This window comes from Palaemon carinicauda, chromosome 39, assembly GCF_036898095.1.
Source record: "Palaemon carinicauda isolate YSFRI2023 chromosome 39, ASM3689809v2, whole genome shotgun sequence".
In the NCBI taxonomy this organism is placed as follows: Eukaryota; Metazoa; Arthropoda; class Malacostraca; order Decapoda; family Palaemonidae; genus Palaemon; species Palaemon carinicauda.
Window position 1 is genome coordinate 14785774 of NC_090763.1, and position 24219 is coordinate 14809992.

The 24219-nt window shown below is 45.1% G+C and overlaps 1 protein-coding gene across 3 annotated transcripts in view; it reads left to right on the forward strand.

Annotated features, from left to right (window-relative positions):
- The first annotated feature begins 327 nt into the window (after nucleotides 1–327).
- The window catches only part of LOC137631022 (uncharacterized), a 133249-nt gene continuing 109357 nt past the window's right edge, over nucleotides 328–24219 (forward strand). For 2 of the 3 annotated variants that reach the window (XM_068362576.1, XM_068362578.1), the window contains exons 1-2: nucleotides 328–444; nucleotides 17422–17505. In XM_068362576.1, coding sequence (XP_068218677.1) covers nucleotides 17458–17505 — 48 coding nt within the window. In that variant the 5' untranslated portion in view covers nucleotides 328–444; nucleotides 17422–17457. Of the gene's footprint in view, nucleotides 445–572; nucleotides 631–17421; nucleotides 17506–24219 lie in introns of those variants that run through there. The other variant, XM_068362577.1, reaches the window with a different exon arrangement.

The following is a 24219-nucleotide window of genomic DNA, read 5'->3' on the forward strand; positions in this document are numbered from 1 at the left end:
TTTTTCTATGTTGGAGCCCTTGGGCATATTATATAGCATCTTGCTTTTCCAACTAGGGTTGTAACCTAGCTACTACTACTACTACTACTACTACTACTACTACTACTACTACTACTACTACTAATAATAATAATCAGTATTTAGTGTTTTTTATTCCCTTCCACCAAAGGCCATTGAAGGTTTTATACTGTAATTTTATATATGGAAGGTAATTTAATGTTACTGCTTTGTCAACTAGGGTTTTAGTTTAGCTAGTAATAATAATAATGATAATAATACAGTAATTAATAATAATAATAAAATAAAATAATGGCAACATTGCTCCACTACGCATACCAGATATTCATTTGTTTCTTGTTTACAAGTTATTCTAGTACCCCGTCGATTTTGAGTTTCTGGTTCTTCGGTTTTGTAATCCCTGTTGCCGACATCATTTAGCTTATGGTATGTGCATGATTCCAAAAATATCCCAATTAGAGTTAAAAGTATTGTATTGGGATATGTATTTTAATAGTTTTAATGACTGAAGCCAAGAGTAGACCAAGTCCATGGTCGGTTTCTCATGTTTTGTCAATATAAGCTTAGAGATCCGCCTAGTTATTTTAATACCTGTTTTAATAGCAATTAGTTGTAAGTATCAAGTGGATCAATTTTAGAATATAACGTAGGGGTGATATCTTTCAAATAGAAAGACCAAGTTGTCTAACAAAACTTGAACTATCAGGTTACCCAAGACCACCTTTCGTATTCCATAGTTCCACTTGTTGAATATCATCGTTATTATCTCGAAGGATGTTTGCAAGGAAGTATCCTACACTCCATTTATATTTCCATGGGTAGATTACTGGAAAACAGTTGATTAGCATATCCAGCCAATAGTCCTATTCCGAGGTTAATTGTGCTCACTGGGAGTGCCACAGGTGTCTGTTCATGCATCAGTTGTAGCCTTTATACATCAGTGGCCAGTTCCTCCCGCGTGGATTCAAAATGGACGTCAACTAACCTAATATTCCCCCTCCCCCCTACCTAACCTAAAAGCTGTACCCTTACCTACTTACTTAACGGGAAAGGGGATAAGGCTAGCTGCGACCCCCCATTTCACTGCCGTATAGAGTCCTTTCAATGACGTCACTGAGAATCGCCGGCAGCCATACTGGAGGACATACAAAGCGAAAGCATGGCGGCTACTACAGCGAATATGGACAATGAGAGCGACTTTGTCAAACAATTGTCGGGTGATGATAAGCGTTTTTACAAGCAGAAACTCGATCTAATTGATGGCCTAGATCCATACCAGATGCAGAATTCATTCAGTCAAAATATTGAGGATTTTCCCAGTATTTCATACATTGATATGGTGAACTACTTGGTACTGTCAGCCAACCCAGAACATGAGTGGGCATACATTTCCATTGAATAATCTGCTTCCAGAATTCGTTGTTTTTCCCTTTAATGCTTTTAAGTCCAAAATTAGATAAACACTGGGCCGATGAAGAGAGTGTTTATAATTATAATGCTAATATTGATCATTTAGCCTAACCTTGTGTATTATAATTTTTGATTGTCAAAATGTATGTAAAAGTTTTGCATTATAATGTCAAATCTTTATCAGTTCATGCCTAACCATTGTGTTTGTGTTTGGTTACAAATGCTATAATTTCTTATATACATATAAACATATGATGGACAAACACTATTGTAATGCTTGTGGATGATCGTTTTGCCTCCTTGCAATTAAATGCGCAAGTTTAATTATTTTTTCGATGTTTCATATATAAGCTGAAGATCCCTTCGGGTTAAACCAGCTTTCAGATATTATTATTATTTATAATCAATGTTTATTCATCACATAGGCCTGTATGTCTGCACAATTTAATACACAAATTAAAATAAATATACAGTAAATACACACTTAATTATATATAGGCATGAGCACCTTGACGAAATAGAGACTTAGGTAAGTAGCCTTTGTTAATATAGCCAATATGGACATTTTCAATTTTTGTTTTGAAAATCCAAGATGCCCCTTTTGATATTTAAAAATTGAGATGGCCCCTCCCCCACACACACTACACACTGAACTGACGATGATACTTGTGAAGTCACCCATGCGATCGGATATAGCATGTTTACACAGGAATAATGATACTTTTAGGGCCTAGCCGAGACTGACCTGATATGAAATGATCAGAACAGATACGTGCGTAGGGTAGTGAGGATTCACGTAGATCAGCCCGTGACGTTCTGGTCAACCACAAGTCACGTCTGCGCTTGGATAATTCTTCTGTATCTTTGTCCTGATTCTGAATAACTGCCGGTATGCGGTAGAAACTCTTGTCATCTCTTTGTCCTCGATTCCCACAGCCAACAATAGCGCAAAAACTGGGCATTGTGTGAATGTGAATGTGATGAGATGGCTAACTATTCAAGAGTTCAACCACAGCTATTCACTGAATGCGTCTTTGTTTGTCCTCCTAGATGGCGGACCGGAAGTTTGATGACGTATAATGAAAGGACTCTATTGTAAGTTAACCGTAATCATACTTGTAGGTAGCCGCTATCATACATACACCCCATATTTTTTAATTTTTTTATAATGAGTCTTCCAGTAGAAGAATATGAATGCCCTGACTTGATGTTTGAGAATCATGCAAAGTAATTTTATTTGGACTGGCTCTGGTGGTAATATTCAGCCTATGAAAAAGGAGTTTCTCTCAAATACTGTATGTAAATTTGATAGTCTCTCCATGAGCATAGGGTAAATATATGATACTTTAATTAGTAGCAAAACTGGAATTCTCTGTAAGAAATGGATGAGTGCTGGGTAGTTCGGCATTTATCTCTATGTTTAATAGGGACTGGGCATAATAGCACCTAATAACTTACGTATCTGCCAATTAAAATATGAATTATATTTTTCACTCCAAGTTCATTATTTATATTCATCCAAGAGACTGATGGTGAGTTATTGCGCATGCAGTTTCAACGCCATCACATAAGACATCTCCAAGAGAGAACTTAAGGGACCTCCAATCTATTTCGAAATTTAGTGTAATTTCATTTAAAGTTGGCAAATGATTATGATGGAAATGCTCCGTTCAGTGTACTGTATAGCTATTGTTACTCACGTGAAATTACAAAAAAACGGCAAAATAATGATGCACATAATTTAAAAGCTCATTGTCTTAGCCCTCTAAGGTTAAAGTGTCGCAAGTGCAATTCCGACTTAGCACATTTTCTACTGCAACTCTTCTGTAAAGATTGCCAAGACATAAAAGAGACCTAGGTGTCAATCATAAGGTAAAGAATTATTTGTGATTTTCTTTTAGTTTGTGATCTAGGAAGTTTGTGATCTAGGTCTCAACCGGCTAGCGGTTGAGACCTAGGAAGGGGATCTGGAGGGCTTGCCCCCCGGCTGGAGGTTGTGATCTGGGAACTACTAGATTAGGTTAGGTGGATTTGTTAGGTTTTAAAAGTCAAAAGTGTAAAATAATCACGTTTTGTCTTGTTTTCACACACCCAAATTTCTAGCCAAATACATGAACCATATATTTTTCCAAGTGTGTTTGTTTAGCGCTTCTGACTATTATTGTTGGTACAAATCACTCGTTTATAACATTTCTCCCCCCAAAAAAACCTGGTTTCCCACTGGTGTCCCCCATAATTTTCTTTATATAAGGAAGTCCTAAAATGGGTGAATGGGCGGTGTGCCCCAATGATCAAGGTCAGAAATGCATAAAACACAAGATAGCAAGTAGGAAAAATATATGGTTCATGTATTTGACCAGAAATTAATTTATCTTATATTCACCGAGAATAGCAAGTGCAAAGTTAATGTTAGTGGAGTCCTATCAGATGAATTTCCAGTGAACAGTGTGGAGAACTCTAAAGGAATGTGTTGTCGCCTTCGTTGTTTATCCTTCCTATTGATTTTGTAATGCATAGAACAGTTGTGGATGGTGGATAAATATTGCACTGGATTGGTAACAGGAAATTAGTTGACCTAGAGTATGCTTATGACACTGTCCTTATCAGCAGAACACCACAGGACTAGCAAAGCTTGCTTACCAGAATGCATGAAATATCACATGAGGTTGGGCCCAAGATAAATAGAAGAAAGACAGAGATGATGAGAATGGAATATGCAATGGAAGATGAAATATCATATGAAGGAGAAAGGATTAATGAGGTGGAATCATTAAATATTTAGGAACTATGATCTCCTACACAGGATCTTTAGAATTTGAGTTTAATGAAAGATTGAAAAAAGCAAATCAGACAATGGCTAGGTTAAGTAAAATTTGGAAATCAAATCGCATGAAATTACATTTAAAAATCAGGCTATATGTCAATTTTGTGAGATCAGTGTTATTGTATGCTCATGCGTCGTGGTATGGCAATGAAACAATATCCAACAGATTTTATAAATTTGAGAACAAAGCCCTCAGAAGGATATTGGGAGTTAAATGGCAAGAGAGGAATAGAAATGAAACTACTGTATAAGAGAGATTACTCGAGTGCCATATGTGGATGAAATCAGGGTGAGGGGTAGATGGAGATTGTTAGGGCATGCTATTCGTACTCCCCAAGAGAGATTAGTTCACCAAACTTTAAATGGGGCTCCACAAGGCAATACAAGAGTTGGAAGACCCAGTCCTACATGGCTGAGGACTATGGAGCATGAAGTAGTAGATGATGAATAAAGAAGCATTGATTTAAAAGCTCAAGATAGAGACGACTGGCAAAATATAACCGAGGCCCTTTGCATCAATATGTGTAGGAGATGATGATGATGATGAATTTTGTTTGGATTGGCTCTGGTGATAACATTCAGCCTATGAAAAAGGGGTTAAATATGTGACACTTTAATATCAGTCATATATGTGATCCATATATTTTCCTTACTTTTTATCTTGTGTTTTATCCTTTCCTGGCCATGAATATTTTGACAAACTACCCATTTAGGAGTTTTCCTAGGCCACACACTCTCTCATAACAATTATGGGGGATCCATGTAGGAAACCAGAGTTTTGGGTTGGGAAATACCAAAAATGAGTGACTTACAGCAATATTAATGGCCAGAATTGTATAAAAAACACAGAGTAACCTGTTGGAAAAATATATGGTTAGTGTAAGTTGGGTGAAACTAAAGTATCATAACTACGTATGATTGACATCAAGTAAACATTATCTTATTGTTCCTCAGTACTGGCAAGTGGCACATGGATGTGCTGTGCATGCTATCTGTTTGGATCACTATTTAAGTATGATAATTGTCTATAATTTGTCACATCCCTCACAAAGTCTTTGCTCCACTGTGGCTCATAAATAAACATTACAGTATCTCATTACTCTTATGTTCTGGCAAGTGTTAGACCTACAAGGATGAGCTGCACATGCCAATCATTTGGGGCCTTATTTTGGAGATATATTTGATTTTCAGATGAGCAACAATAGCTATATACTGAACAGAGTTTTTTTAAACATAATTAACGACTGAAATTTCACTTAATTGCAAAATAGATTAAAACTCCTTGATGGTAGCCATGCTGGAACTGAGGTAGAGGTTGGAGGAAAAAAAATGTCTTATTAAACAGCATCTGGGAACTTATGCATAAAAATGCGGAAAAAGCTTTCTAATGAGAATGTCATGCAAAACAAGAAGAAGGCTGCCAAAAGTGAATGGAAATGATGCATTCCCTCGCTAGCATTGCTCAGTGATGATGGTGACAACGTATTCCTAAGGAGGTATGCAATCCGTAGACATCGACGCACACTGTTTTGGGGAAGAAAAGTTCTACGGCCATCAAATATGTAGCAGAATTGCTCTGCCCTTCTTCCTTCAGTGTCTTCTCAGTCCTGGAAAGGCACTGGAGATGTATCGCATTGCAGTTTTGTTTCTTCATTCCTCGTTGCAGTTTTCTTGCCGTCGGCTTGGAAATCACACGAAGGAGAAATTCAATTTCTTCCTCCACTTCATTTTCTTCGTCTCTTCAAACAGTGATGGTTGGGATAGATTTTTCTCTTTTGTGGAAAAAGTACCTTTTCTTTACAAAAGGTTTTTATCAAGGTAACTCCCTTATCCTCTGTGGTCAGTATGTATTTTTTTCCTTTTAGGGACAAAGTACCTTTTCTTTATAATAGGTTTGGTATTGAAGGATCTCCCCTATATGTCTGTTTGAGAGGAAGGATAGATAGAATGCATGCACACCCATTTCTCATGTAATGCCCAAGCATTCGGACATTTATATCCTTAGTAGTAGAGATTCTTCAGCTACCATTTACCAGTCCTTAGCGGAGATCTAGACGTTATACAACATCATGCTCAGGTAGTTAACAGGTTGACGAGAGCTATGACTTTCTCTTACATAGAAACCCAATGTACATTGACGTATCCCAAGTCTGTAAACCAACCTGTTTGGTTATGATAATTTCTACAGTCCTACTCTTACGAATAAGTCTTTCGATTAAAGGTTGAATGTTTGTATTATGTATAGGAACAAATCACAAAAACGGAATAGATTGTATTTTTTCTAACCATACAAACCTGAGACCTTCAAGTTAACCTGTCCTCCTCACCGTAGTTCAAAAGTCAAAGTTAATGTTGGGCTACCTAATACTAATTTCCTTTTGAGTGAATACTGGCTGAGGTCCTAACAGCCTCTACATGTGTATGATTAGCTGTTGGGAGATTGTTGGAGTTGCCTTTTTTATTCTCTCATGGGGCCAGGTAGGATATGTCTAGGGAAGAAAATAAACTTCTAGTTTGGTTCTAGGGAAAATTTCTCATATGAATGAATGAGTCTACCTTATTTAAAGGATGAAAGACTTCTTATATGCATAGGAACAAGTAAAGAATTATAGACGTAACTTGTTTTTTCCTTACTACACAAACCTGTGTCCTTTGAATTAAATTTCTCACACCAAGAACCTCTGGCAGTCATAGGCTTAGGGTACTTCCCTTCATATCACCTGATATTAACTAACTGCCTTCTTAACGATTCACGGCATCACGGAACACATCTTCCAATTTTAAAAGACCAGGGTTTGTGTAGCTGGAACAAATACAAATCACTTTTAAAATTTATTTTTCAAGGATTATTGTTACCTCCGCCAAGAAGGTTATACCTTGTTACAACTGATAAGAATTATTGAAAGTGTATAGATGAAATAAAATAATTTCTCCTTTCAGTATTTTTTTTTTTTAAATACTAAACTTAGCCGGTGAATATATAATAGCTGACGTCTCGGACGGCTCGACAGAAACACAAAAACTCGCGAGCGATCGCCATGAAGGTTGCGGGTGTGCCCACCAGCGCCAACTATCGGCCAGATACCGCATATACATGTAAACAGCTCCAGTTCTTCTCTGTCGTTCTTGTCGACAAGTTGATTCCATTACTCGCTGTTGACCTGGAGTTTTTCGTCATTCTTGGTGAAGTACTTCTTTTTGGTTTTGAGCTTTCGCAGTGCAGGTGTTTTTATCTTCAATTAAAACTCTTGAACCCTTTTTTGGATAGATTTTATTGTTGATGACTTTGGATTGTTTTTGGATTTTCTTTGACTTTTCAAAATGGCTGACCCTTCTCCGATTCCTAATTTTAAATATTTAACTTAGCCGGTGAATATATAATAGCTGCTGCTCCAGCGGCTCGACAGAAAACACACACAAAAACTCGCGAGCGATCGCTATGAAGGTTGCGGGTGTGCCCACCAGCGCCAACTATCGGCCAGATACCGCATATACATGTAAACAGACCCAATTTTTTCTCTGTCGGCCTTAACGACAAGACGTATCAATACTCGCTGTATAACCTGGAGTTTTCTCAACATACTGTATTTGGTGAAGTACTTCCTTTTGGTTTGAGCTTTCGCAGTGCAGGTGTTTTATCTTCAACTTAAATCTTGAACTCGTTTTTGGATAGATTTAATTTTTGATGACTTTGGATTGTTTTTTGGACTTTCTTTGACTTTTAAATGGCCGACCCTTCCCTTAGTACGGAAGTGTGTTTTAGGCTTTTAGCAATTATCTTATCACGTTATAAATTAATTATAGATTTTCCTCTATATATTTTATATCTCAACCGCCTTTATTAGGCCTCTTCGATTAGCTTTCCATTTATAATAAACATCAAGATAAATTTTAATGATTTGTTTATATGCGACCTCTCCTGAGAGTAGGCGGTCCTAACTTGGAAACCGAAGTTAAACAACGTTGAGCCCTTTCAATCGTAAATAACTTTTACAGAGCAAATGATTTAAAACTTATTAAATGAATATTTTTTAGTAGATATTTTATGAAAGATTTTCTTTGAATAGTCTTCGTACTGTTTCAAAGATGAACTAACGTTTAGTTTATTTATGCTACGCAGTTTGCGCTCTATCGTTACGATAGAGAGAGAGAGTATCACGGTTTCACTTTGCAGAAAGAGTAAATCGATTCTGACGTTTTGTTCATTCTTCTCTCAAAGCTTAAATGTTTTAAATACTATTTTAAAGGAACTTTTTAATTGAAAAACCTTTCAGTTTTTTCCTTTGGTCAAATAACCTGTTTATTGACGAAAGGTAAGTGGGCTCTTCTCTTCGGTGCGAAATCAAGAGAGAGAGAGAGAGAGAGAGAGATAGAGACGGAGAGAGAACGTTCCGATCTTTATTCTCGTCCCAAGCGAGTAACGTTGTTCTCGAGTCAGTTTTTTTTTTACTCTCGTCCCTAGTCTCTGTACGGGGAGAAAGGATAAAACTTTTTTAGTTTTTATTCTCGTCCCAAGGCACTGTACGGTGAGAGATTGAAAACGTAGTTTTGAATGAACTAGTGTTTAGTCTCCTTCCCAGCCACTGATCTTTTTATCTTAAAATATGTTTACTGTTTTTTGCTTGTATTAATGTGTTTACATTATACGACTTATTTCGCAATTATAACCTTTTGATGAGGGTAGAATTGCGTGCTTCAGGTAGAAATCAGTTTTATTCATACCTAATGTGAATTGTTAAAAAATTCGATTTCAGTGAAATAAGTGCAAAACAGAAAATCGTAGTGATAAAGTGATAATTGCGCAAAGTGTTATCAGTGTTGCGACCGAGGGTTCGTCTGTTCGTGCCTGTCGTTCGCCTAGTCCGAGACCTCTTGCAAGCTCCCAAGCCCAGGGGAGAAGTAATGTCGTACGACTTATGGGTTCGAGAGGACTTGATCAGCGAACAGACGTTCCCTCTATGGTTTCGGGCGTGTCTCATCAACACCGCCCCTACCATAAGACGAGCGAGACGATTTTCTCCTCGTCATCCGAAGGCTTTTCGCATAAGAAACCGTGGAACAAGGTTTCGAGGCCCTTTAAGCAAAAGTCAGTCCTTTCAGGACAGGTCCAGCGTCCTGGTTTTAACTATTAGGACAGCTCTGACCCTATGCAGTCATCGGAAGACTGCTCGCCGCCTAAACAAAAGCGTAACACAGGCTCCGAGAGTCTTTTTGTAGGCAAGGTTTTGCAGTCACAGACGTTACCCTCGTCTCTTACCGCAACCATTCCCGTTGATCCTAAATGGGTTGTACGGCAAGACATGCAGAATAAGCTTGCCTCTCTTATGGAGGACTATTCTGCTGAGCAGGTTCACGATGATCCTCGCCGCTTAGCTGATCAAGATCCTGGCCGTCAGCCGCCCAAACGAACCTTTGCTCGTCCTGTTGACGTTGACGTTACAAAGTCACGTCAGTCACGTTTTGTAGAGCCTCACTCGATGCAGTCCAGTGTTGACTTTCAGCCGCTTGTGGACGTTCAGCCGCTGCCGCATGCTCTTGTTGACGTTCAGGACGTTCGCCAACCAGCGAAGTTGACTTGTTTTGACGTTGAGCGTCAAGCACCGCAGTCAAGAGTTGTTTTGACTGCTCAGTCTAGGCAGTCAAGGCAGTCTCGAGTTGACGTCGAGCGTCCTCCCGCACCTGTTGGTTGTTGCTGGTCAGTCCTTTAAGCAGTTACATGACATAGCGTCCTTGACTGCTACTGTTGCTCCTTTGCGTGTGGACTCTGTTTGTCAAGCATTGCCACCACGGCAGGTCTCTCCCTTGCTTGAGACTCGGCTATTGTCGGACAAGGTTCCTTCAGATGAGGAAGTTGCTGTTCCCCCTCCTACTGATATTCCCTTGAGGACTCTGTCAGACGGAGAGGAGCCTAAAGCTGCTCAGCCCTCTATGGACTTTAAATAAATCATGCTGATTTTTAAGGATCTTTGTCCGGATCTTTTTGTAACTGCTGCTCCTCGTTCGCCTAAACGTCAGAGTTTACACTAGGCCTAGCTACTTCGAAGCCGTTGTTTTATAAGCTAGTGCTCTCTCGCTCTTCTAAGAGAGCTTTACGTTTGCTAGGCGACTGGTTTATCACCAGGAGGAGTTTGGGGGAGACAGCCTTTGCTTTCCTTACTTTTAAGCTGGCTTATAGAGCGAGAGTCTGATATGACACGGGAGAAGTTCTCGGCTTGGGAGTTCCTGCCTCTGCCCAGATAGACTTCTCAAACCTCATAGACTCTCCCTGGCGCCTGGCCATGAGACGCTCCAAGATTTTATGGTCGACTTCAGAGCTAGACCATCTCCTGTTAGGAGTTTTTTTCGAGCGTTTGAAGTTTTGCTGTACAATTATGTCATGCATAAACAAGGCTTTCAGGGATGGCTCCAATGATCTGACAGCCACGTTCTCTGCAGGAACAAGTCCCTCAGGGATGGCTCCAATGATCTGGCAGCCATGTTCACTGCAGGAGTACGTAAGAGGCAAGTGCGCTCAATGTGTTCATTGTCAAGACAAACTTCACGATGAAGTCTACCAGGCTGTCTTGACAGCATTAATGGAAGGCGACTGGATGGTCTCTCTCGACCTTCAGGAGGCATACTTCCACATTCCTATACACCCGGATTCCCAACCGTTTCTGAGGTTTGTTTACAGGAATGTGGGGTACCAGTTTCGAGCCCTGTGCTTTGGCCTCAGTCCTGCTCCTCTCGTGTTTACGAGGCTCATGAGGAATGTGGCAAAATCCCTCCATCTATCGGGGATCCGAGCCTCCCTGTACTTGGACGACTGGCTTCTCAGAGCATCGTCCAGTCTTCGCTGTCTGCAGGATCTACATTGGACGTTGAGTCTGGCCAGGGAGTTGGGACTTTTGGTCAACCTAAAAGTCCCAACTGATCCCATCCCAGATTATTCTATATTTGGGGATGGAGATTCGCAGTCCAGTTTTTTCGGGCTTTTCCGTCTGCCACCGAATAGAACAAGCCCTGCTCGAAGTCCAACTAATGCTGAAAAGAAAACGTTTGTTCAGTCAGGAGTTGGAACAGTCTCGTAGGGACTCTCTCATCCCTGGAGCAGTTTGTCTCACTAGGGAGACTACACCTTCTGCCTCTCCGGTTCCATCTAGCCTCTCACTGGAACTAGGACAAGACGTTAGAGACGGTATCATTCCCAGTCTCCGAACCAGTAAAGGCATGCCTGAAATGGTGGGACAGCAATATCAGTCTGAGAGAGGGACTATCCCTAGCAGTCAAGAACCCAAACCACGTGTTGTTCTCAGACGCGTCGGATTTGGGTTGGGGTGCGACCCTGGACGGTCGGGAATGCTCGGGTCTGTGGACCTCAAGTCAGAAGAGCATGCACATCAACGGCAAGGAGCTATTAGCAGTCCACTTGGCCTTGATGATATTCGAAAGCTTCTTCGAAACTAAGTGGTAGAGGTCAACCAGACAACACCACAGCTTTGGCGTACATCTCCAAGCAAGGAGGCACACACTCCTTCACGCTGCTCGAGATCGCAAGGGACCTTCTCTTATGGTCAAGAAATCGAGGCATCTCCCTGTTGACGAGATTCATCCAGGGGGACTTGAACGTCTTGGCAGACTGTCTCAGTCGGAGGGGTCAGGTGATACCCACGGAATGGACCCTCCACAAGGACGTGGGCAAGAGTCTTTGGGCTACTTGGGGTCAACCCACCATAGACCTCTTTGCCTCCTCGTTGACAAAAAGGTTACCAATCTATTGCTCTCCAGTCCTAGATACAGAAGCAATCCACATAGACGCGTTTCTACTGGATTGGTCTCTTCTGGACTTATATGCATTCCCACCATTCAAGATAGTCAACAAGGTACTGCAGAAGTTCGCCTCTCACGAAGGGACAAGGTTGACGTTGGTTGCTACCCTCTGGCCCGCGAGAGAGTGGTTCACCGAGGTACTTCAATGGCTGGTAGACTTTCCAAGAAGTCTTCCTCTAAGGGTAGATCTGTTACGTCAGCCCCACGTAAAGAATGTCCATCAAAGCCTCCCCGCTCTTCGTCTGACTTCCTTCAGACTATCGAAAGACTCTCAAGAGCTCGAGGCTTTTCGAAGGAGGCAGCCAGTGCGATTGCAAGAGCGAGGAGAGCTTCTACCATTAGAGTATACCAGTCGAAGTGGGAAGTCTTTCGAGACTGGTGCAAGTCAGCATCTGTGTCCTCGTCTAGTACCTCTGTAGCCCAAATCGCAGATTTTCTTTTACATCTGAGAAAGGTTCGCTCCCTTTCAGCTCCCACGATTAAGGGCTACAGGAGCATGTTGGCTTCGGTCTTTCGACATAGAGGCTTAGATCTTTCCAACAATAAAGATCTCCAAGATCTCCTTAAGTCTTTCGAGACCTCTAAGGAACGTCGTTTGGCAACTCCTGGATGGAACTTAGACGTGGTCCTAAGGTTCCTCATGTCAGACAGGTTTGAGCCATTACATTCAGCCTCCCTGAAGGATCTCACCCTCAAGACACTTTTCCTAGTGTGCTTGGCTTCGGCTAAAAGGGTCAGTGAACTTCATGCCTTCAGTAAGAACATCGGCTTTTCTACAGAAAAAGCCACTTGTTCACTTCAACTTGGTTTCCTGGCCAAAAATGAACTGCCTTCTCGTCCTTGGCCTAAATCTTTTGATATTCCTTGCTTATCAGAGATCGTAGGCAACGAACTGGAAAGAGTATTATGTCCTGTTAGAGCTCTTAAGTTCTATTTAGCTCGTACTAAGTCATTACGAGGTAAATCTGAGGCATTATGGTGCTCAGTTAAGAAACCATCATTGCCTATGTCAAAGAATGCTTTGTCATATTTTATCAGATTTTTAATACGAGAAGCTCATTCTCACTTGAATGAGAAAGACCGATGTTTGCTTAAGGTTAAGACGCACGAAGTTAGAGCTATAGCAACCTCCGTGGCCTTCAAGCAAAATAAATCTCTGCAAAGTATTATGGACGCGACCTTTTGGAGAAGCAAGTCAGTGTTCGCGTCATTTTACTTAAAAGATGTCCAGACTCTTTACGAGGACTGCTACACACTGGGTCCATTCGTTGCAGCGAGTGCAGTAGTGGGTGAGGGTTCTACCACTACATTACCCTAATTCCAATATCCTTTTTAATCTGTCTCTTGAAATGTTTTTAATATTGTTTTTTGGGTTGTACGGAAGGCTAAGAAGCCTTTCGCATCCTGGTTGATTTGGCGGGTGGTCAAAGTCATTTCTTGAGAGCGCCCAGATTAGGGGTTTGATGAGGTCCTGTTGTATGGGTTGCAGCCCTTAATACTTCAGCTCCTGGGAATCTTTCAGCATCCTAAGAGGATCGCTGGGCTTCGTGAGGAAGACTGACTAATAAGGCAGAGTAATCGTCTAAGTCAACTTCCTTACCAGGTACCTTTATATATTTGGGTTTTGTTATGATATAACTGTCAAAAACTCTAAGCATATACGCTGTAAACTTAATTAACTCTGGTCTCTACCCACCACCATGGGTGTGAATCAGCTATTATATATTCACCGGCTAAGTTAAATATTTAAAAATGATATTTTAATTATAAAATAAATTTTTGAATATACTTACCCGGTGAATATATAAATTAAAGGCCCCCCCTTCCTCCCCGATAGAGACCCAGCGGGATGAGAAAAATTGGGTCTGTTTACATGTATATGCGGTATCTGGCCGATAGTTGGCGCTGGTGGGCACACCCGCAACCTTCATAGCGATCGCTCGCGAGTTTTTGTGTGTGTTTTCTGTCGAGCCGCTCGAGCAGCAGCTATTATATATTCACCGGGTAAGTATATTCAAAAATTTATTTTATAATTAAAATATCATATTTCGTAAATGTAATGCTAGGGATTGTAACAAACGTCTTCCAAAGGCCTCTCTCGACCCACATACCGTGTGTTCTAATTGCCGGGGTAAAATCTGCCAATTAGGAGATCGGTGTGATGAGTGCGTGGTACTTTCGGAATTCGACTGGCTAGAGTTTGATAAGTATTCTCGTAAGCTTGAGAGAGATAGGGTGAGGAGAAGTTCCTCTAGATCATTAGATTTTTCCTCCTCCATGCCCCTGAACCTAATCCTTCCCCTGTAGTAGTTGTGCCTGAACCTTCTACTAGCACTCATGAACCATCCATGCGGGATATGTTGCTTGCCATTCAAGCATTGGCCGAGAGAGTTGAGTCTTTGGCTACGGACCGTAATCAACTCATGGCGGATGTGAAAGTGTTAAAGTGTCAGAGTGCCACATTAGAAAATCGTGGGGATAAAGTGATTAGTGCGCAAAGTGTTTTTAGTGTTGCGACCGAGGGTTCGTCTGTTTGTGCTTGTCGTTTGCCTAGTCCGAGACCTCTTGCAAGCTCCCATGCACCAGGGAGAAGTAATGTCGTAGGACTTATGGGGACGAGAGGCTCTAACCAACGAACAGACGTTCCCTCTATGGTTTCGGGCGTGTCTCGTCAAGACCGCCCCTACCATAAGACGAACGAGGCGGTTTTCTCCTCGTCTTCCGAAGGCTTCTCGTGAAAGAAACCGTGGAGCAAAGTTTCTAGACCCTTAAAGCGGAAGTCAGTCCCTTCAGGACAGGTCCAGCGTCCTGGCTGTAGCCATTGGGACAGCTCTGACCCTGTGCAGTCATCGGAAGACTGCTCGCCGCCTAAACGAAAGCGTAACACGGGCTCCGAGAGTCTTAGTATAGGCAATGTTTTGCCTTCACAGACGTTACCATCGTCTCGGCCCGTACCAACTCCCGTTGATCCTAAATGGGTTGTCCTGCAGGATATGCAGAATAAGCTTGCCTCCCTTATGGAGGAGTATACCGTTGAGCAGGTTCACGATGATCCTCGCCGTTACGCTGATCGAGATCCTGGCCGTCAGCCGCCCAAACGAGCCTTTGCTCGTCCTGTTGACGTTGACGTTACAAAGTCACGTCAGTCACGTGACTTGGAGCCTCACTCGATGCAGTCCCGTGTTGACTTTCAGCCGCTTGTTGACGTTCAGCCGCTGCCGCATGCTCGTGTTGACATTCAGGACGTTCGCCAACCAGCTAAGTTGACTTGTTTTGACGTTGAGCGTCAAGCACCGCAGTCAAGAGTTGTTTTAACTGCTCAATCTAGGCAGTCAAGGCAGTCTCGACTTGACGTCGAGCGTCCTCCCGCTCCTGTTGTTGTTGCTGGTCAGTCCTTTAAGCAGTTACATGACGTAGCGTCCTTGACTGCTACTGATGCTCCTTTGCGTGTGGACTCTGCTTGTCAAGCATTGCCACCACGGCAGGTCTCTCCCTTGCTTGAGACTCATCAATTGTCGGACGAGGTTCCTTCAGATGAGGATGTTGCTGATCCTCCACCTACTGATAATCCTTTGGATGTTTTATCAGACGTAGAAGAGCCTAAGGCTGCGCAACCGTCTATGGATTTTAAGAAAATCATGATGATTTTCAAGGATCTTTTCCCAGATCATTTTGTTACTGCTGCTCCTCGTTTGCCTCCGTCTGAGTTTGCGCTAGGCCTAGCTGCTACCAAGCCTGCCTTTACTAAGCTAGTGCTCTCTCGCTCTTCTAAGAGGGCTTTACGTCTACTAGGCGACTGGTTGGTTACCAGGAGGAGTATTGTGTCCAGTTAGAGCTCTTAAGTTCTATTTAGCTCGTACCAAATCCTTACGAGGTGGATCTGAGGCCTTGTGGTGCTCAGTTAAGAAGCCATCATTACCTATGTCAAAGAATGCTTTGTCATATTTTATCAGATTTTTAATCCGAGAGGCTCATTCTCACTTGAGTGAAAAAGACCGTTGCTTGCTTAAGGTTAAGACGCACGAAGTAAGAGCTATAGCAACTTCCGTGGCCTTTAAGCAAAATAGATCTCTGCGAAGTATTATGGACGCGACCTTTTGGAGAAGCAAGTCGGTATTCGCGTCATTTTACTTAAAAGATGTCCAGACTCATTATGAGGACTGCTACACACTGGGTCCATTCGTTACAGCGAGTGCAGTAGTGGGTGAGGGTTCTACCACTACATTCCCTTAATTCCAATATCCTTTTAATCTGTCTCTTGAAATGTTTTTAATCTTGTTTTGGGTTGTACGGAAGGCTAAGAAGCCTTTCGCATCCTGGTTGATTTGGCGGGTGGTCAAATATCATTTCTTGAGAGCGCCCAGATTGAGGGTTTTGATGAGGTCCTGTTGTATGGGTTGTCGCCCTGGATACTTCAGCTCCTGGGAGTCTTTCAGCATCCTAAGAAGGATGGCTGGGCTTCGTGAAGAAAGCAGACTAACAAGGCAGAGTAATCGTCAGAGTCAGCTTCCTTACCAGGTACCTATATTTATTTGGGTTTTGTTATGATATAACTGTCAAAAACTCTAAGCATATACGCCGTAAACTGTATTAATACTGGTCTCTACCCACCACCATGGGTGTGAATCAGCTATTATATATTCACCGGCTAAGTTTAATATTTAAAAATGATATTTTGATTATAAAATAAATTTTTGAATATACTTACCCGGTGAATATATAAATTAAAGGCCCCCCCTTCCTCCCCGATAGAGACCCAGCGGAATGAGAAGAACTGGAGCTGTTTACATGTATATGCGGTATCTGGCCGATAGTTGGCGCTGGTGGGCACACCCGCAACCTTCATGGCGATCGCTCGCGAGTTTTTGTGTTTCTGTCGAGCCGTCCGAGACGTCAGCTATTATATATTCACCGGGTAAGTATATTCAAAAATTTATTTTATAATCAAAATATCATTTTTTTTGGTAGAAATAATCTCTCAATTTTTCCTGAGAACTCCCAAGAACAACCACATGAACACACTATCGATAACTGAAAGTCCACGTATCATTTTAATGTATTTACATCTGTACTTTTTCATTTTATATTGTATACTTTAATTTGACAAGTATCTATGCAATATGTTATTGCCTGTCAAAGATTTTATACTGTATTGAAAGCTTATTGTTGATCGTTACGTGAACTTGTGAATATACAGTAGTCCATGTGTGTATTTATGCACACACACACACACACACACACACACACACACACACACACACACACACACACACACACACTCTCTCTCTCTCTCTCTCTCTCTCTCTCTCTCTCTCTCTCTCTCTCTCGTATATTTATGGAAGGTTTTTTTTTACTTTTAGGTATGACAGAAAAAATAAAACATTTGTTTAACATAAATGCCTGCTACAAGACCAAGGCCAAGGAAGAAGTCACCACATAAAAAGGTAATTTTTGATATTGTAATTGATGGCTACATCATTCTCTTGCCAGTAGATGCAATTGCTAATTGTTCCCACAGGAATACAAACCCCTCATTCTTCACATAGAAAAAAAACAGCGCAAGATGGAACATGGCTATAAAAACTTTAAATGAGGTGTCAACAGCTGGGAAAGCACTGCCCCTCCTGCTCTCACTACAACTTCACTTTGTTTTCAGCCTTGGTTGAGAGTGAACGTATTTCTTCTAAGCTCTTACTGGAAGTTGGAACTGGCAAAAATAAAGAAATTTTTCCTTTTTCTCTTTCTGGTGTGTTCGATGTGGCTGCATTGAGGAATGCATGGCATATAGGTTTGTCTGGGCATGGTGGCCTGCTCTTTCAACATGTTCATGTTCAAGATGGTGATAGATCCTCGCCGACTTTGCCCTTTGTGCGGAGGACTTTCCTGCTATCCCTTTGACAAGTGTCAGGACTGGCTATCCTTCCAGTGGGAGTTATATGGCAGGAGGAAGAAGTCTAAAAGGGATTCTTAGCCTTTGGAGTCTTCCTCAAAGGTTAAGGGGACTGTCCGCTATGTCTTGTATTTTTGTTCTAATTATTCAAAATACATAATTTCCAAATATGTTTTAGATATATATAATACTGTACCTTCATCATAAAAAAAATTTCAAGTTATTTGTGCAAAAACTTAGTTGTTCCGTAACTGAAATACAAACCACGCTATTTAATATGGGTAATTACTTTCAACGTAGCTGAAATGACGAGCCATTTGAATTTCAACGAGGGTTTACTACCCCACCGCTAGTTAGCGGGGGGTAGGGAGGAGTAGCTTGCTACCCCCCCCCCCACCTCACACACACCTGTGCTGAGTTCACTTTGCTCTCGGCTCGGGAGCTAGACGGACGTATCCGGTATCACCCTCGCCTACACTGACAGCCATTAATCTTTGTTTGCTTTTTCTTTTTGACAGAGTGTTTGAATGTTGGCCTCTGCGATGCGGAAGTGTCCCGGCTTACCTGACCGCTCTTGTGGAACTTATATGTCGGCGGTCGACACAGATCTACACACCTTATGTCCTTTCTGTAGGGGCCAATGGTATGATAGAGATAATGTATGTGGTGAGTGAATGGAGTGGTCTACCTCCCAGTGGGAGAGGTTTTCCCGGCGCCGGAAGAAGTCCAAGCGGGATATTTCTCCTTCAAGGGCTTCCTTGAGGAGAGAAATTCTCAAGGACTCTTCCTCCGTAGCCCAAACCTCCTCCGAAGCTCCCACTCGATCGGTTTCTTCCGAGAGGCCGTCGAGTGGTAGCGTAGGCCGCATTTATGTTAACCGATCTCGGGGTTTGGGAGAGGGAGTTGCCTCCCATAGCGAGGCAGCTCCTCCTCCTCCCCCGGGGGAGGATTTCAATGTATCTTCTAATGTGAATGTTTCTAATAATGATCTGTTACAGCTTTGGGCTTCCTTGGGGCTTCAGGGCTCGCCCTCCAAGGAAGCCATGTTTGACATAATCAGGTTAGGGGCAGCTGTCAAACAGTCGCCAACTTTAGCAGAGGTCGATCCTCTGTCTATCGTCGATGTTGTTGTGGCAGAGGCTTCTGATGAGTTATTTCAAACCTCTGCTCCTGTTGCTGATGTAGCTGAAGGCTTAGATCCCCCCTCCGAACATCCTTTGAGGGAGGAACTAAGTCCAACGGTCTCTCCTGCAGGTGATTCTCCCCCTCGGGGGAGTTCACTGACAGAGACTCCTCTTCGAAGGAATGCCGACGGTCAACCTGCTGCCCCCAGAGGGCATATAGGCGTAAGGCTCGCCTTTCCCTCCGCCGTAGAGGCCTTCCTTCACCTCACAAGGGTGTTAGGAGGCGCCTCTTCGGCTCGTCTTCACCGCAGTCCGCTGCAGAGGAACCTGGCCGTCGTTCACCGACCGTTCCAGCTGCATCCCTGAACCTCTCCGCTGATCGTTCGTGATCTCCTACTCCTGCCAGGCCTGCTGACCTGCTGTTGCCTTTCCTGGCTGCCGATGCGCTGTGGGCGCCCACGCATCTTGTTATCAAACGGGCAACGGTCCCTTCGGGGCAAAAGGGACTTTCTCACATTGTGTCAAAGTCCTTTAAGCGCCAGGTATCCCCTGCGCGCCAACGTTCTCTTGTGCGCCAGCGCGCAATTGCGCGCAAGCGCTCTACAGCTGCTGTTCCCGAGACAACGCACCAGCGAGCACCTGCCCGCCAACGATCTCCTGTGCGCCAACGATCTCCTGTGCGCCCACGATCTCCTGTGCGCCAACAATCTCCTGTGCGCCAACGATCTTCTGTGCGCCAGCGCTCACCTGCTGGCCAGCGCGCCACTGCCCGCCCTCATCCTGATGCGCGCCATGTGTGCCCACGATCTCCTACGTGCCAGCGCTCGCTTGCGCGCCAACGTTCTTCTGAGTGCCCACGATCTTCGGATCTGGGCGCAGGAGGGAAGATACCTTCTTCCCCTGCTCGCCAGCGCTCTCCAACACGCCAGCAAACACATACGCGCCATCAGACCCCGCCTGCTCGCCAGCCTTCACCTACGCGCCATTGCGCGCAGTCCCCAAAGCGCGCCCTACGCATTCTCCAGTTGCAGATGTGCGCCCTCTTGCGCTCCTGCGCGCAAGGGATAAATCCCCTGCGCGCGCCCAACGCTATCACCCTCACGGGCTCATCGGGATCCTGCGCGTCCACGCGCGAGCAATCGCCTCCGCGCGCGAACGCTTGTCCAACCTACTGCGTGCCCTCGGCATTCTCCAGAACGTGCCCCTGCGCGCCATGGATCACCTGCGTGCCCACGCGCCAACGCTTGTCCGCGCGCCAACGCTCGTCCGCGCGCCAACGCTCGTCCGCGCGCCAACGCTCGTCCGCGCGCCAACGCTCGTCCGCGCGCCAACGCTCGTCCGCGCGCCAACGCTCGTCCGAGTGGCCAACGCTCGTCCGCGCGCCAACGCTTGTCCGCGCGCCCACATGCACCCTCGCCCACGGGCATGCGCACACGAACAATCGCCCTCGCGCGAACCAGGCAAAATCCCATCGCGCGAGCGCCAGCGCGACCACCAGCGGGATTCTCAGCGGGATTCCCAGCACGATCCCACGCTCAAGGCTGCAGGACCGCTTGCGACCAGGTCTTCGTCTTCATGTCCCCCCCCCCCCCCCGCAAACGCAGTCCAGCGCGCTCGCCGGAGGGCTGGAGAACACCGGATAGGTCCAGGAACTTTCCTTCTTCCTCTTCTTTTCAGGAAGACCCTGTTGTGGTTTCTACTCCTAGAGATCGAACGATCCCCTTCCCTCCAGAGGGAGTCTGACAGCGTTGCTGTCAGTAAGCAGCCTTGGTTTGGGTCCCTTGTCAGAGCCGTCATGCAGGCCTTTAAGCCTGCTTTCTCTGAGTTGGGCCTCAAATCAGCGGCAGTTTCGACCCCCCTGAAGAGGAAGAGAGGAGTAGATGATGTGGTGACTTCTCCAAGGGCCAAGCTGGTTCCTCGGAAGTCTTTGAGGAAGGCTCCCTCCCCCCCCAGACTTTCTCTCCTTCCCCTTCGGACTAGGATTTCCCATCCTCAGGGGATTCACGTGAGGTGAGGCGTTCCCCCATCGCACCAATGGGAGAAACCCCACCTCGCGTAGAGAAGTCTTCTCGGGTAGGGGTGGAGAAGAGCCTCCCGCCATCGCTGTTGGAGTCCTGTATCCCTCCCCGGAGGGAGTCGAAGGACTCTAAGACTGTCCCAAAGTCGTCTTCGAGGATGAGACCAGAGCCAGCCAAACCCGCGGAGAACGTCCGCGAGTCCCCCCCAAGAAGAGCCTTTGGGGACAGGAGACTTCGCTGCTAGCCCTACAGTAGGAGAGCTACAGGAGTCAGAACATGCGTTCTGGCAGGTTCTGACCCTGATGAGGAATCTCAACGGGATCGCGGATCCTGAGATTCCCCCTCGAGAGGGCAAGGACACGGTCCTGGACCTAGTCTTCGGCACTCAAAAACCCCCTAAGGCCAGTGCGGCTTTGCCTTGGTCCCAAGGGGTTAAGAGTGCCAGAGATAAGGTCGAGGGCCTGCTCTCCGAGCTTGCTGCCTCCAGCCGTTCCAGCGCCGGCCACGAACTCCTCCCGCCTCCTCGTTTCCATCAGAGGAGGTACTTTGAGATCATGGAGAAGTCTTGTTTAGCTCTTCCCTTACACCACTCTGTGGAAGAGCTTACCAGGGGAGTCCCTCTAGAGAGACTCTCCAACCGGCAAGTGTCTTTCTCGGCCTCGGAGATCCTCAGTCAGGAGAAGGTGGCGAAGTGTGCCATGCAGGCAACTTCGTGGCTGGACATCTGGCTAGGGTCTCTCGGCATCCTGTTACGATCCAAGGACCTGTCCAAGAAGAGTACCAGAAGGCCTTGGAGACCTTCCTTCTTTCAGGCACTCGTACCATCGAGTTTCTAGCCCACTAAGTCTCGAACTTGTGGGCTAATTCCATCTTGAAGCGTCGAGATGCGGTGTCTTAAGAGATTTCACACGAAGGTCCCCAGCACCGAGGTCAGCAGGCTCAGACATTCTTCCATCTTGGGGAGGAATTTGTTTGAGCCTAAAGACGTGGAACAGGCGGCTGAGAGGTGGAGGAAGTCCAACCAGGACTCTCTCCTACATAGGGCTCTTACATCGAAGCCCTATAAATCTCCAGCACCTCAACAACCTCGCCCGTCCAAGACAACGAAACCGGCAGTGGCAGCAAAGACAACGGTGTCGAAGCCCTTTCCTGTCAAAGACAGGAAAGACAAAAAGTCCTCCAGGGGAGGGAAAAATCCTAGAGGGAGTGGCCGAGGCCACAAACGCTAGGATTGGTAGTCCCCCTGCATGTTCACCAGTGGGGGGATGCCTACAAAGTTGCGCGATCAGGTGGCAACAACTCGGGGCCGATTCCTGGACGGTTTCCGTAATCAGTCAGGGATATCGCGTCCTGTTCACAACATCTCTACCTCCCCTGACAGCGAATCCAGTGTCGTTGAGCTCCCTTGCCATGGGATCGGCAAGGGGGCAAGCCCTTCGGGCAGAAGTCGAGACCATGTTGAAGAAGGGCGCTCTCCAAGAGGTCGTCGATGGGTCCCCAGGCTTCTTCAGTCGACTCTTTCTTGTAAGGAAGGCGTCTGGAGGCTGGAGACCAGTCATCGACCTCTCAGCTCTGAACAGGTTTGTCAAGCAGACCCCGTTCAGCATGGAGACGGCAGACACGATCAGACTTGCAGTGAGACCTCAAGACTTCATGTGCACACTGGACCTGAAGGACACGTACTTCCAGATCCCAGTCCATCCGTCTTCAAGGAAGTACTTAAGATTCAGCCTAGACAACAAGATCTACCAGTTCAAGGTGCTGTGTTTCGATCTCTCCACAGCACCTCAGGTTTTCACCAGAGTGTTCACCCTGATCTCATCGTGGGCACACAGGATCAGCATAAGTCTCGTCCGTTATTTGGACGACTGGCTGATCCTAGCAGACTCGGAGTCGACCCTTCTTCGACACCGAGACAAACTTCTGGGACTTTGCCAAGATCTGGGGATCATTGTAAATCTCGAGAAGTCTTCTCTGCTTCCTACTCTGGTATATCTAGGCATGATCTTAGACACCAATCTCCACAAAGCCTTTCCATCAGACGACAGGATAGCAAGGCTGAGGAGGGTTGCGAATCCTTTCCTCAGACGAGACGAACTCCCAGCCCAATCGTGGTTACGTCTCTTGGTCACCTCTCATCCTTGGCCTGTCTAGTTCCTAATGGTCGCCTCAGAATGAGATCTCTGCAATGGCGACTCAAGTCTCGGTGGAATCAAGGACACGATTCCCCCCGACGTCATGGTCCCTATGGGGCCTGCGGAACGGACGGACCTTCAGTGGTGGGTGACAGACGAGAACCTATGAAGGGGAGTGGATCTTCTCGTCCTCCCCCCCGATTTGATGCTGTTCTCGCACGCCTCAAAGAAAGGGTGGGGGGGTGGGCCACGTTCTGAACCACAGGACCTCAGGCTTGTGGTTAGAATCAGAAAAATGCCTCCATATAAATCTGCTAGAAATGAAGGCTGTATTCCTGGCCCTTCAACAGTTCCAACTACCTGGCGGGTCACTCTGTGGTGGTGATGAGTGACAACACCACAGTAGTGGCTTACATCAACAAGCAGGGAGTCAACCTCGAGAAATCCCGCCGGGTCCCACAGACCAAGTTTCCATGGCTGGGACTACAAGGGGACCTGTGCTCCCATACGCTGTGCCTCCCCAAAGCCAAAGGGAAGGTGATAGCGAGGAATACAAAACAATTTCTCAAGGAAAAGTTGACCTTCCGAAGGAGCCGAGAGTGGATCCTAGGTTCCTTACAGTTCGCCTCCGTGACAGACATCGTCCTGAGACCCAAACTCAAGGACATAAACAGAGTGTGGCGCTCCAGAGCAACCGCAATACGCCGAGACAGACGTGCTCGCCTTTTCCCAACCCTGAGAAAAAGTCTGCAGACTTGGACGAAGATCAAGAATCTTTCCAAGTCGGTTCCTTTACAACACAAGAAAGTCCAAGGGTTTTGATCAACCGTCTTCCAACAAATGCACGTCAACGTCCTAGAGGCCATGGCAGTCTTTCTCACTTTAAAACGTCTCAATCCAGCCAGGAATCTCCATATCAGACTGGTTCTCGACAGTGCAGTCATAGTACACTGCCTCAACAGAGAGGGCTCCAGATCAGCCCAAATAAACC